This window comes from Melospiza georgiana, chromosome 19 (genome assembly GCF_028018845.1).
Source record: "Melospiza georgiana isolate bMelGeo1 chromosome 19, bMelGeo1.pri, whole genome shotgun sequence".
NCBI lineage: Eukaryota > Metazoa > Chordata > Aves > Passeriformes > Passerellidae > Melospiza > Melospiza georgiana.
In genome coordinates this window covers 10190249-10203438 of record NC_080448.1, presented here as the reverse complement: position 1 = coordinate 10203438, position 13190 = coordinate 10190249, and the positions used below count along the sequence as shown (strand labels likewise).

Genomic DNA, 13190 nt, shown 5'->3' with positions numbered 1-13190 from the left:
TGCTCTGCCACCACACCTGGCCCCAAAGTGCTGCCAGCTCCTTTACCTGCCTGGGGACAGGGGCTCCTCACCCTGAATTTGCCAATTTTCTGAAAATTTGCCAATCTCCTGTCCCTCAGGGAGACGCCACAACTGTGCCACAAAGTCAGGCAGGCTCCTGCACAGGGCACTTTATTCAAAATGTGGATTGCAAATAAATTTAGCAGCAGACACGGCCAGGCTCCCATGGAAACTCACAAAAAGCCAGCTGTGGTTTGGGTGAGGTGGGTCTTGGCACTCTTGGCTAATCCCTTAAGTGCCATCCAATTACTGCAAAATGTGTTTGGCATCTGCTGCAGTGATGGCAAAGAATTAAATGGTCGATGGAACTCGCCGGAAATTACAATCACAGAGCCCTGTAATGCATTTAGGAGAAAAAACATCTAAAAAGGAAAATAGCATTACCCACTGCAAGAGCTGACCTCCTTGAGAGCCATGAGGGACAACAAAAGGCATCCAAGTAATGAAGGAAGATTAATTCAGAGAAGAAACTGGAAAATAAAGGAGAGAAGGAGATTGTTTGTTCTTTTTGCACCAGGCAATATTGGTTAGGCCAAAGGAGACAGGAGCCCTTTTGTCTTCTGAAGGTCTGAATGAGAAATCTTTGTTTATTCTGCTGCTGTCTACAAACACACATTAGGTCTGTGGGGTTTATGGTCAACCAAAGAGAACAAAAATAAATAAAACAACCACAAGAATAGGAGACAGAGAGAGGAACATTACCAAGTGTCCATCCTTGACTTTGGAATCCACAGAGGGGGAACTGAGATCATTTCACTGGGAGAACACAAGGCCTGGCCAGGCATCTTCTTTCCCCAAACCCTCCAAACTGCAATTACTGATAACCTGCAGCTGATAAATCACCAGGGTCAGTCTCTCAGATTACAGAATTAAAGATTTCCCTGTGTTCAGTGGGGAAAGGGGAACATTCAGGATAAAATCTCTGAAAGAATGAAAGAACAGGAGGCCTCTGCTTTATCTGCATCAGTACAAGAGTTCCACACAGAACCCTGAATATTCTCTGCTCTGCAATGACAAACATCCTCCCTCTGCTTCTGCTCCACAGTCACAACCTGATTTCACTAAACTCAGAGGCAGAACAAAAGGTGCAGAATTTAACTCTGGGGCTTGATTGCTTCTCTGTGCCCAGCAAACCCCTCTGAGGTCCCACTTGTTGCTGCCCCAAGGGAAGCTCCAGGTTGCCTGTGTGACCCTCAGGTTCTTCTCTTTCAGGTGGAGCTCTTTGTTGGAGATAATTTCCCCCTGGTTTTTTTGTTTGTTTGTTTTTGTTTTGTTTTGCTTGGGGGTTTTTTGTTTTGTTTTTTGAGGTTTTTGGGGGGCTTTTGGTTGGTTTTTCTGGTTTTTTTTGTTTGTTTGTTTGGTTTGGTTTGTTGGTTTGTTTTTTTTTTTTTTGTGTTGTTTTTTCCCAGGGATCAGCAGCACAGCTCTTTAAGCTTTTTAAGAACAGCAGAAAACAGAAACGAAAGGAACCAACCACCAGCAGCTTTCCAGCAAGGCTCAGCTGCAGGATCCCAGTGCTGTGCTGCCACCAAGCTGCGTCCCTGTCCCCAACCCGAGCGACAGCGACACCGAAACCTGCAGGGCTGGAAGGGTCAAACAGCGGCCGGAGGGAGCAGGAGAGCTGCAGGAAAGACATTTTTGTGCTGCTCTTGTGAGCCAGAAAAGGCTTTCTGAAGATAAGGAAAGTTCCTCTCTCGAGGAAGGTACCAAGGCTGTCACCATGGCAATGTGAAGAGAGAAAATAAAAATATATGAACTAAAATTGGGTCACAGAGTGATGCGGCTCCTTTACACCTATTGAGAGTTTTGTTTCTTTTTCACGCCCAATGGGCAGTGTATGTGTTTGTTAAGCAAATGTAAATATGCTGTAAAACTATAAAGGAACATGTTGCTTTAATAAAAGAGCCCATACAGGCTCCTGATGGAGTGCTGGCGCCACATCGAGCTGCAGAATCCCTGCTGAGCTCAGGAGAGCCGGGCGTGGATAAAACATGGATACAACATGGAAAAAAGATGGATAAAAGGAAACAGCATCACCTGTGGTCCTGCAGGGCAGGGCAGGGCACACCCTGACCCCGGGCACGGCAGCTGAACGCGCCCTGGAGCCTCCCTGCGGTGGGAACACCTGAAAGAAATCCTATTTTCACACACAGAATTACGGAATACCGGGGTTGGAAGGAATCGTCAGTTCCCGAGCTCTCTGCCATGTGCAGGGACACGTCCCGTTATTCCAGGCTGCTCAAGGCTTTGGCCAACCTGTGGCTTTGGCCACTCGCATCCTCCCCGCGAATCGTGCCGGTGTCCCCGAGGCTCCTGCTGGAGCGTACGCGGCTGTAACACACACACACGGGTGTAACACAGGTGTAACACACACATATACAGGCGTAACACACACATATACAGGCGTAACACACACACATACAGGTGCATTCCGTGCAGAGGTGTACAATACAGGTTAAATAATTAATTCATTAATTAATTCATTCATTCATTCTGCCGTCGCTGCCACGCGTCCCAGAGCGGGCATGGAGCAGCGCCGGCACCGATCATCCCGGGGGTCCTGAAATGCCACGGAAACGCTGCGCAGCGCCGGGACACGGCGGGACACCGGGACACCGGGAGCGGCACCGGGACACCGGGAGCGGCACCGGGAACGACAGCAGGACACCGGGGGGCGTGTCCGGGGGCGTGCCCTGTCCGTTAGCCCCGCTCTCGCGCGCTCTCGCGATACCCGTTCGAACGGGCGGCGGGCGGGCTCCCTGCGAGGGCCCGGCCCCGCCATGCCGCTGCAGCCGCGGCTGCTCCGCACCTACTCGCGGCGCGCCGGCTACCTGCGCCCGCTGCCGCCGCCCGACCGATGGATCTCGCCGCCGCAGGACCGCAAGCGCCTCTTCAGCTCGACCTCCGCCGCCTCCAGCGCCGCCTCCAGCGCCCTCTCCGCTTCCAGCGCCGCCTCCACCCCCTCGGACGACCCCGACTTCTCGCCGCCCGGCAAGCGGCCCCTGCAGGCCCTCGGTAAGCGCCCCGCCTGTGCCCGGCGGCTGCGGACCCGCAGGAAGGAGAACCGGGGCCCGGCCGGGAAGGAGAACCGAGAACCGGCCGGGAAGGAGAACCGGAAGCCGGAGAACCGGGGGCGGGAGACGCGGGGCCGGGGAAAGGAGAACCGGGAGCCGCCGGGGAAGAAGAAGCGGAGCCAGAGCAAAGAGCCCCGCGGGCGCAGAGAGGAGCCCCGGCGCTCGCCGCCGTCGCTGTCCTCGGCCTCACCGTGCCCGTCACCGTCCCCGTCCCCGCCGCGCGGTTCGCGGCGCCGCCGGCAGGGCCCGCTGTGCGCGGCGCGGCCGCCGCTGCTGTGCAGCACCCCGCAATGGGCCCCGCTGCGGCTCAGCTCCACCGCCGACAGCGCCTCGGCCCCCGGGGACAGCCCCGTGCCCCGCCGCCGCCGCTCGCCCCTGCGCCTCAGCTCGCTGCTGCTCAGCACCACCATCGAGGGCGGCTCGGAGCTGGGCGAGCCCCGCTCGCAGCACCGCGGCTCCCCCGAGCGGGGCTCCGGGCAGCGGCCGTCGCTGCTGAGCGCTGGCGAGGAGGTGCCGGAGTGGTTCCGAGCGCAGGGCTCGGCTCGGAGCTGTGAGCCCCAGCCCGGGCTGCGCGGGTCCCGCCGTGTTCTGAGGTCGGCGGTGCGGGGACCCTGCCCGGCCCAGGCTGTCCCGACCCCGCTAAAAGCCCCAAGCACTTCCCCGCCCCTGGAGGGGGAGCCGCAGCGCCTTGTGTCCTGTGACAGTGGCACTCGTGAGGAGCCCTCTGAGGTCCCATCTCATCTCACAAGAGATTCGGCAAAAATAAGCTCGAGCTGTCAGAGAGACCTGGCCAAGGAGTACCAGCTTGTGCCAGTGGTGGTGCTGGACCCCCTGGAAGTGCCAATGAGGTTGAAGAGCATGAAACTCAACAACCAGGCTGATGTTCAACCTGCCTGCCTGCAGCCAGGATCTCCCGTGGGCCGCCAGGGGATCTTGGAGAACAAGCACAAAAGGACCAAGGGCGTCCCTGGGGAGGGCAGCACCTGCAGGAAAGCTTGTATCAGTGGCTTCAGTGCCAGCCGCTGGGGCAGGCACACCCGCCTCCGGCCCAGGAGGCGCAAGAACAAGAGGCAGCAGCAGCCCAATAGTTCCCTTTTCAGACTCCAGCCAAGGCAAAAACTAACTCGGAGGAGAGCTCTGGAGATGTCTGTAGGTGTCAGAGACAATGACTCTTCACTCCTCAATAACTCTTATTCCTGGGCTAGAGTTCGAGCGTCTCTGTCCTTCCATAAAAAGAAGAAAGTGACCACAGATGAGAGTTTCTGCAGCAGCAGCCTCTGCACCCCCTCAGGGAAATCCCAGCTTTCGGGGTACCAAGCCAGCCTGTCTGCTGGCAAAGCTCAGGGCTGCTCCTGGTTTGCTTCCTCCATGGTCCTGCTGGCTCCCAGGGATTCCTCCTCTGTCCTGGAGCTGCTCCTTACAGATGCTGAGAAAGTGTTTGGAGAATGCAACCAGGAGGGCCCTATTGCTTTTGAGGACTGCATTCCTTTAAATAAAATGAAAGATTGCAAGAAAATTGGAGAAGGGGTGTTTGGAGAGGTGTTCCAGATTGACAGCGAGAGAGGACCTGTGGCCTTAAAAATAATTCCCATTGAGGGGACTGAAAAAGTAAATGGTGAAGCTCAGAAGAGCTTTGGGGAGATTCTGCCTGAGGTAATAATTTCAAAAGAGCTCAGTCTCCTGTCTGAGGGCTCTGTGAACAGAACTGTGGGCTTTATCAGCCTCTACTCTGTGCACTGTGTCCAGGGGGCCTATCCCAGGTATCTCCTGCAAGCCTGGGACAAATTCCATGAAGAAACAGGCTCGGAAAACGACCGGCCTGACTTTTTTGGGACCCAGCAGCTGTTCATGGTGCTGGAGTTTGAGTTTGGGGGCCGGGACCTGGAGCGCATGAGGAGCAGCTTCTCCTCGGTGGCGTCAGCCAGGAGCATCCTGCACCAGGTCACTGCATCCCTGGCGGTGGCAGAGCAGGAGCTGCACTTCGAGCACAGGGACCTGCACTGGGGGAACGTGCTGGTGAGGAGCACAGAGCTGAGGGAGCTGCAGTACGTGCTGGATGGACAGACACACTCCATCCCCACCGCGGGCCTCCACGTCAACATCATCGACTACACCCTGTCCCGCCTGGAGAAGGACGGGCTCACCGTCTTCTGCGACCTCTCCACCGACCTGGAGCTCTTCCAGGGCGCTGGGGACCCCCAGTTTGACACCTACAGGCAGATGAAGGAGGAGAACTCCAACAGCTGGACTGACTACCACCCCCACAGCAACGTCCTCTGGCTGCACTACCTGGCTGATAAACTGCTGAAGGCCATGTGCTACAAGAGGAAGGCAACAACTCCTGCCCTGAGGAGAATCAAGATGCAGCTCAGCAAGTTCCACAAGGAAGTGCTGACCTTTGAGTCTGCCCTTGATGTTCTGCACCACAGCAGCCTCTTCCAGTGAGCAAGGACTGAGCCACTGGTGCTGCCTCTCTGCTTTTTGTATGTGTTGGCACAATGATGTGTTTTGATTAGTTCCAAATATTTTTAATACATTATCAAAAATGTCCTAAAAAATCCCCCCACTATGTCTTCTGCTCTAAGATATTTCCATACCTGCTGGTTTTGAGGGGAGACAACAGAGCTGACTTTGGAGAAAGGAGGGGGAAAGAGACTTCTTCAGACAAAGTTAATACTCTGAATTTCACATACATTTTCTTACCATTTTAGCCTTAGATTATTAAAAGTTCTTTTCTTACTTTTGTCTTTTTTACAGATTCTTTTTTTAAAGGTAAAAACTCTTCAGGTCTGGACAGCGAGGACAAGGATTGAATATTGTTGGCTCACTGGAGACAGAAGGGAAAATCCATCCTTTGATTTAATTTCGGCTAAATTTATACCTGGAATGAAAGTATAAAATGTAAATATGTGACATTTCTGTAAAGGGTTTTAAACCCACTAATCTGCACTTATCTGTTCTTTCTTTCCCCCTCTCTTAAGGACCAAGGAAGAGGTACCTGATTGTGGGGGAAAAAAAAAGACAAAGTACCTGTGTTCCTGATTTTTAATGGTTATAATGTTGTGGTCTTGTGCACTGATAGGAACTCAAATCTGTAACCTGGTGGTAGCACTGAAGGAATTTCTTCCTTTATCTACAGAAGAAAATGCCCAAGGTAATAAATGTCCTTTAGCCCTGACTGCAGGTGGATCAGGTGCCCCAAACTGGAGGCTCTTAATTTAAATGCCAATTCCCTGTTTTCAAGAAGTCCTTTGCTAACATTCCTGTTTATTAAAGAAATTGGGCTAAAGAGAACAATAAATCAAAGTGAAGTGAAAAGTGAATTAAATTCTGATCCAATGACACAGATGCATTAAGAAATTAACAGGCAGCATCATCAAATTCATTATAACTGCAGTGCTCTCCATGCAGTCCAGTGAGTAAATGTTGAATTTGTGCATCTCAGAGATTCATCTTGGACCCTCTCTTGGAGTCTCCTTTTTACAAACCCAGCAAGGAGACCCTGGGGTGGTTTTATTGTTCTGGCTTCCAGACACTGCAGAAAGTGACCTGACAATCTGCAGTGCTGCAAATTATCAAGATGGAAATTGTGCTGGAATGTTCCCAGGCATCCTCTCAACCTTTTTTTTTCTCCCCTCTCTAATGAAATAAAATCATGCACTGTAATTGAATGGTCTTAAAACCCACTTGGTAAGGCCTGCAGTGAATGCTTATCTGACATCAAGGAGTGTTCCTCAGTCACAATGGTGCTAATTTCATTTATGCTTAAAAAAAAACCAAAAAACCAAAAAAAGATGGATGAAACCACGTTATTTTTTGCCTGCCTTGTTGCTTTGTTTCTGATTTGAGAACTGATTTTTGGCTGTACAGGAGGGATGGGGCTTTGGCAGGAATTAATGCCAGGAGAGGTGACAGCCCCTGGTGCAGGAATTTGGAGATTCTGAAAGCTGAAACCTCAGAATGTTTCCCTGCAAACCAATTTGCTGATTTGTGAGCATGTAGTAATTTTCATTAATCAAAATGTAAGGCTTCTACCTCCCCCCAAAACTGGACATTAAATTCATATAGAAACCATTCCTTTAAACTGTGCTTGCAAGGAAGTGCAGCTGCCAGAGCTGAGCCCTCATTTCTTTTTTTAAAGATGCTCTCTGATTAAAAAAAACACAGAAAAAAATATCATGTACTAATCAGCCCTCATAAATTTTAATGGGAGGATGGTGACAAAAAAGGAATTGGAATAGTAAATTTCCCCTAATCAAGTTAAATGCCCTGAACATGTTTTCATCTGAGTGAAAGCTTTACTTGGAACAGAGCTGGATTATATATTTTAGAGATCTCTCTGTGCTGAGGAAAGAGGATTCCAGAACCCAGTTTGCCCCTTCAGAAAACACAAGTTTTTTAATACTCACCACACTGAAATCAGAGCCTTAAAGGGTGCTCCATGTTTTACTGAAATAAGGAAGTTTGAGCAAAGCCAGAATTATCCTAAGGGAGGGGAAGATTTTTCACATGGATCCAAAGACTTTAGGAGAGTGAAAAGACCAAGCCTGGTTTGTGTAATTGGTAAATCAGATGGATTCCAGGCAGGAATTCTGGCGTTTCCAGGTAAAGTGGATTTTGTGGTGAAACCAGCGACCCTCACTTGGAATATGATTTCATCCAAGTACCAAATCTCTGAAAATTTTACCTATTTTGTTGGAGAATACAGATAAAATATGGATTACCCTGTGAATACTCTGTAACTCACCAGAGTGCTGTTAAAACCTCATTCTGGAAAAATCAGACATGAAGTGCAGGAATATGAAAGTGATCTCTTGCCTTGAGAAGCTGAATGACAAGGAAGAGCAGCTCTGGCCTCAGTGTGGAGAGAATGAAGAGCAGCTGCTCAGTATCATTCAGAGGCAGGAAAAAAGGGAAAATTTTAATTTCTGTCCAATTCTGCAGTTCCAGAGTGCAGCAGTTAATGGTGCCCAGCAAGAGAGGAGGCTGCCAAGGGAGAAGGAATTCTCCTTAGAGCTGAATAACAACACTGGGAAATTCAACTCGGCCTGGGACTGCTCCCATAAAACAAATTAGGTACAAATAGCCCAATAAAAGCTTGGGACTCTTGAATCAGATAAATCCAGTATTTAGGCTCTCCTCCTAACAAGTGAAATGCTCCTTGCAAGGTTTGTTTGGGTAGTAAATCACTTGGTGGCTGGGCTGGGTTTCCTCTCAGCACTTTGCTGGGAGCTCTGGGGCTGTTCTACAAACTCACCTCCCAAAATGCAGATTTTTGGGGTAGTTCAGGAGCAGATTTGTCACACTGAGTCATCTCCACTGTCACTGTTACTTTCATGGTTGCTTCAGTGTGGCCCCCACTGATCCTTCCTAGGAGCAGACAGAAAATGGAGTTTATTTAATGAGAGGCCTGCAGCATCCTGCTTGGAATTTGGGGGAATTATTCCTTCCAAATTCTTTCACACAAAGGACAATACAACAACGCAATTAATTATTCAATATTCTTTAGGGTCTGTAGGAAAATAGTTCCTTTTCAATCTCAAAGGAGACCCCTCCATGCTTTATGTGACATTTTATCATTCAGGGGTGACTTTAAGCACTCTTGTATTTGTTCAGCTCCTCAGCCAATCTGCAGGGTGGATTTTCACCATGAACATTTGCCTTCTGTCAGATGCAAACTGAGCAGCTCTTTGCTGCAGTGCTCTGCTGCTCATCTGGTCCTAATGAAATGCCAGAACTGGGATTTTTGGATGATTCTTGTTGTTTAAACCTCAGCCTGTGCTCTGGGATCTCCTGGGACAGCCCCAGAGATGAGGCACTCTATGAATGGGAGGTTATTGAAGGATGAATTGCAGGGAAAGTCAAAAAGCACCACTGAGGGATTGAAGAAAACACTTTTTGTACAAAGAGGATGTTTTATATAAAACTAAATGCAAAAGCTGGAGAGTGCAACTCCTCTGAGTCAGAGGCAGATGAGCAGTGGAGGTGGGATTGTGGCTGCAGCCCCTGGGAGGGCACTGAGAGCAAACACAGATCAGCTCACATCAAACCATCCTCATTTTCCTAAGGGAGCAGGTTCACAATGTCTTTACATGCACACAAACAAAATTCCCAACACCTCAATGGAGAATTAAAACTAAAAGACCCTCTAGTGATGAGTTCAGCTACTGTAAAGGTTTATAAGCAACAACAACAAAAAAATCTTCACTGTGGACAAGGTCTTAGTAAACAAACTCCAGTTCTTTACCCCTGGATTGCCACAGGACAATAATATTATTTTTTCCCCAGTGATGAGAAGTTTTTCTTGATTAAATATTCAAGCTGAGGGGCACAGCTTTGCAGAGATGAGATTTATTCCTTTTTCCACTCACCAGTAAATATCTCCTGTCTGTGGCTGATGTTCCTGGAGAAGTTCAATGCTAATTAACAATTAGATGCTGTGTGCAGAGGTACTCAGCAATGCTGACCAACACTCCAGAATCTCATGAATTATTCTTAGGAAATAAATGTACAACAGCCTCAGAATCCCTGAGGGCACTGCAGCCACAGTCATTAGTGTTCATTACTGAATGCTGTCCCCACTTCTGTGTCCTCTGCTTTATGAACACCTAATTAAATATTTAATTGTGGCAAGGACTCCTAATTGCTACTAAAGCAGCAACACATCTCAACATGACCAGAATTCCCAGTTTTTGCCTTGCCAAGGCACTGTAACACTCAGATCATTGTATCAAAACACAGTTTTGCTGTTTTGGAAAATGAGGATTCTCTCAGGGTTGAACCTCATGCTGGTGAGACAGGGGACAGCTGGTCTTGAGTTAGTCAGTGAAGAGCAGATCAGGAACAGAATCAAATATAAATTTGGAGCTGAAATATTCCAGGAAAAACGTTTTAAGGAAGCCTGGCAGCAAGAACAAGAACTCTCAGTGTTTCCATGCTGTGTCACCTGGAGCAGGCTGGCCTATTTACAGAAGTTCCAGTTTCTGCTGGGAATGTTCAGAACACACAAAATCCCAAGAGCCTGAAGGAGCAGACAGCCAAAATACACCACTATGGGCAGAGCTTCAGGATTAAACGTGGTATTTGTGTTTCCATTAGATAAACACATTATCTAGCAGTTCCAATCCTTTATCTGGAGTTTGTTTTCAAATCCAAAATGCAAAGAGAAAATCAAACCCATCTGCTCTGCCTCTGTCTGTGTGAGCTCCACAGGTCACTCAGCTGACAGGGGTCTGATTGAGAGTGAGGGACAGTATGTAAATAAATTAAATTTTGTATAAATAAGCGAAATTATCAGTGCTGAACTGCAGACATCAAGGTCTTCTCAGACCTTCATCTGAGTTAATTCATGTTCACTATCTTGTGCTTGTCCAAATCTTTAGACATACAAGGCAAAACCCTTTGTAACTTGGACTGAAGGGTTTATATTTCAGATAATTTCTATCACTGGGAAAGATTTTTTTTTTAATGCCCCTCTGATGCTGAATTAAAAATAGAATAATGACACATTGCATGGAACACAGATTCTATATTTGTCTTTGAAGCTTTTCCCCAGCACACTAAAAAACAACATTTATTACCTACCAGAGCACAGTCACGTCCTCCAGAGATCCTGCAAAGTCCTGGAGACCATCAGGAAAATCAAAGATTGTCCCAAGAAGAGGTCCAAACCTGCACCTTGAAGTGGCTTTTCAAGGTGGATGAATCAGCCTAGAAAACATCAGAGAAGGATTTATAGCAAATGTAGCTCTCTTGCATTTGAAAATATAAAATAAATTGTACTGCATGGTGTTTTCTGAAATCAGCAGGAGCTGAGGGGCTTCCCAGCCTGCTCCAGAGCTGGACCCATCCCTGTCCTCACCCTGTGACAGGACAGAGCCACGAGAGGGTGCCCGTTGTGTGAGCCCTGCTGTGCCCAGGCTGCTGCCTTCTGCTCCCAAGCACCTGAGCAAACTCCAGCAGGGCACCAAAGGGTTTCCTTTGTGACACAATTCACTTTAATCCTGGATAATTTCATGGATCCTGTAGGATCTTTGGTTTTCTGCCTGGCCCTAGAAGCAAAGGTGACATGCAGAAAACTCCCCAAGCTCATTTGTGTTGCAAAGGGCTGCACCAACAAATCCCTGCACATAGGCAAAAATCAGAATTTTACCTCACTGGGACAAAAAGGGACAGAATAACTTTATATCTTTATTTCTCCCCTATTTTCTACTGAGCAAGCCAGGAGCTCTGCAGTCCTCTACCATACAGGGAGAGCACATGCAGCAGGGAGCACAAAGCAGGAATGTTTTATTTGTCACTGCTCAGGCATGGTTGGAAAATCCCCAGCAGGGAGTGTTTACGCTGCCAGTGTTTGCACCTCTGTCTCCAGGCAATGGAGTGAACCCTCCCCTCTTCCCTCAACCTGCACCCAACAGCTCCAGCAAGGAGAGCATCACTCAGCCCAGCAGGCTGCACACCCATGGGCACAGCTCAGACCCCAGATAAAACCCAACCTGTGCTCCAGAAGGAGACAAGCAGCCCTTTCCCTGGAATTCTCTATATATAGCTTTGGAGAATTAGTGTCCTTTGCAGCAGGAAGGGCAATTTTTAGAACAAAACATCACATATCTACTTATATGTGGATCAGTTCCTATTATTTATTTTATTCCAGCCATCCTCAGGGACGGATCCTGTAACCAGTTTAGCAGCAGCAAAATCATTATTCAACAATCTGACAGCAGAAAAGGGAATAGCACAGCTGGCAACCTCCCTCCCTGTGACCCATGAGAGTGGAACAGAAATACTGCACAGCCCAGTTAGCTGAACTTTTTCCCACTCTTTTTCCAAATTCCATGATTCCTTCCAATGTATTTGCTGCAGAGGTAAAGCACTGCAAGCTTGGGATGAACAAAGGGAAATGGTTCTGGCACTCTGCAAATTCATTCTTGTCCTAATGGATGAAGGTTTTCATCCAGAGGATTCCAAAATAGCAGAATTTTTTTTTTCTCTGCAATGATGGAATCCCTGACTTTAGTGTTGGAGATGTGAACAGCAACAAAACCAACACTGCCAGCTGGGGATGGCTCTGCTGCCCAGTGAAATACAGACATGGTTCTCTTTGTCCAGAAAATCTAAATTTTCTAAGGATTCTCAGGAAAGAGAGCAACAAACCCCATGGGCACTTTCCAGCCACCTCCAGCTCTCCTCTCTGTGTGTTCAACATTTGACAACCATCCTCACAGACCAGAAATGCTGTAACACCCCACATACCACAAATCTCAGCTGAAAAAAAGAGAAAATATTATGGCAAAAGAGGAAGCAAGAAAAACCCCTTTGCAGTCAGATTTAGTGAGAGTTCTGTTCCACCCCCAAGGCAGCCACAGCCACATTTTCTGAGACTTTGCCTGCTGCTGTCTAGCCCCAAGTTTGGGGGATTTTTGAGCTGTAGAAGCAGAAGTGAGGTTGCAAAGAGCAAGTTTTCTTTTCAAATTAATTTTTTTCTCCCATTGTAATTTTTGTTTTAGTCCCAGAGCAAGAAATGAAATTTCTTGAGCACAGCAAAGCCCAAAAAGTGAGAGGCAGCCCCAGGAGGAGTCCAGCTGCAAACTCCACCAGCTGCAGCCCTTCAGCCCCAGCCCTGGGCAGCTCCTGGGACTTACAGAAAGCATCTGCTCTTTGTCCCAGCCCCGGGGCTGTCACATTTCAAAGGCTCCCTCTGCGAGCTCCAGAGGCAATGGAAAATATGCTCGGTTGCAAGTGGGGTCACAGGGAGATGGAGAGGGAGGAACCAGCTCGTGGATCCAGCTCCCAGTGCTGGCTCCAGCTTCAGAGCAGCCTTTGGAAAAACAGGGGGGGAAACTCACCAAAGTGGGCAAAGCATCTGAAGAACAAGGAAGGTTTGATTCCATCTCTGCTCCTGAGGAAAACAGGGAATTAGGAACGGAGCAGAGATGGAGTTTTTTTATGAAAATTGCAGAGAACTCAGAGCCTTTCACAGAGGGAGCAAGGAGCAGGCAGAGTGTGCTGGGGTGAAGGAGGGGTTTGGATGCTCAAGGTTCATCTCTCACCTGCCAG

The 13190-nt window shown here is 48.5% G+C and overlaps 1 protein-coding gene across 1 annotated transcript; it reads left to right on the top strand.

The window, feature by feature from the left end:
* Positions 1-2840: 2840 nt before the first annotated feature.
* Positions 2841-6582, top strand: HASPIN (histone H3 associated protein kinase). The gene has a single exon (XM_058037650.1). The coding sequence runs from the start codon at positions 2841-2843 to the stop codon at positions 5577-5579; it is 2739 nt and encodes a 912-aa protein (XP_057893633.1). The 3' UTR covers positions 5580-6582.
* The last annotated feature ends 6608 nt before the right edge of the window (positions 6583-13190 follow it).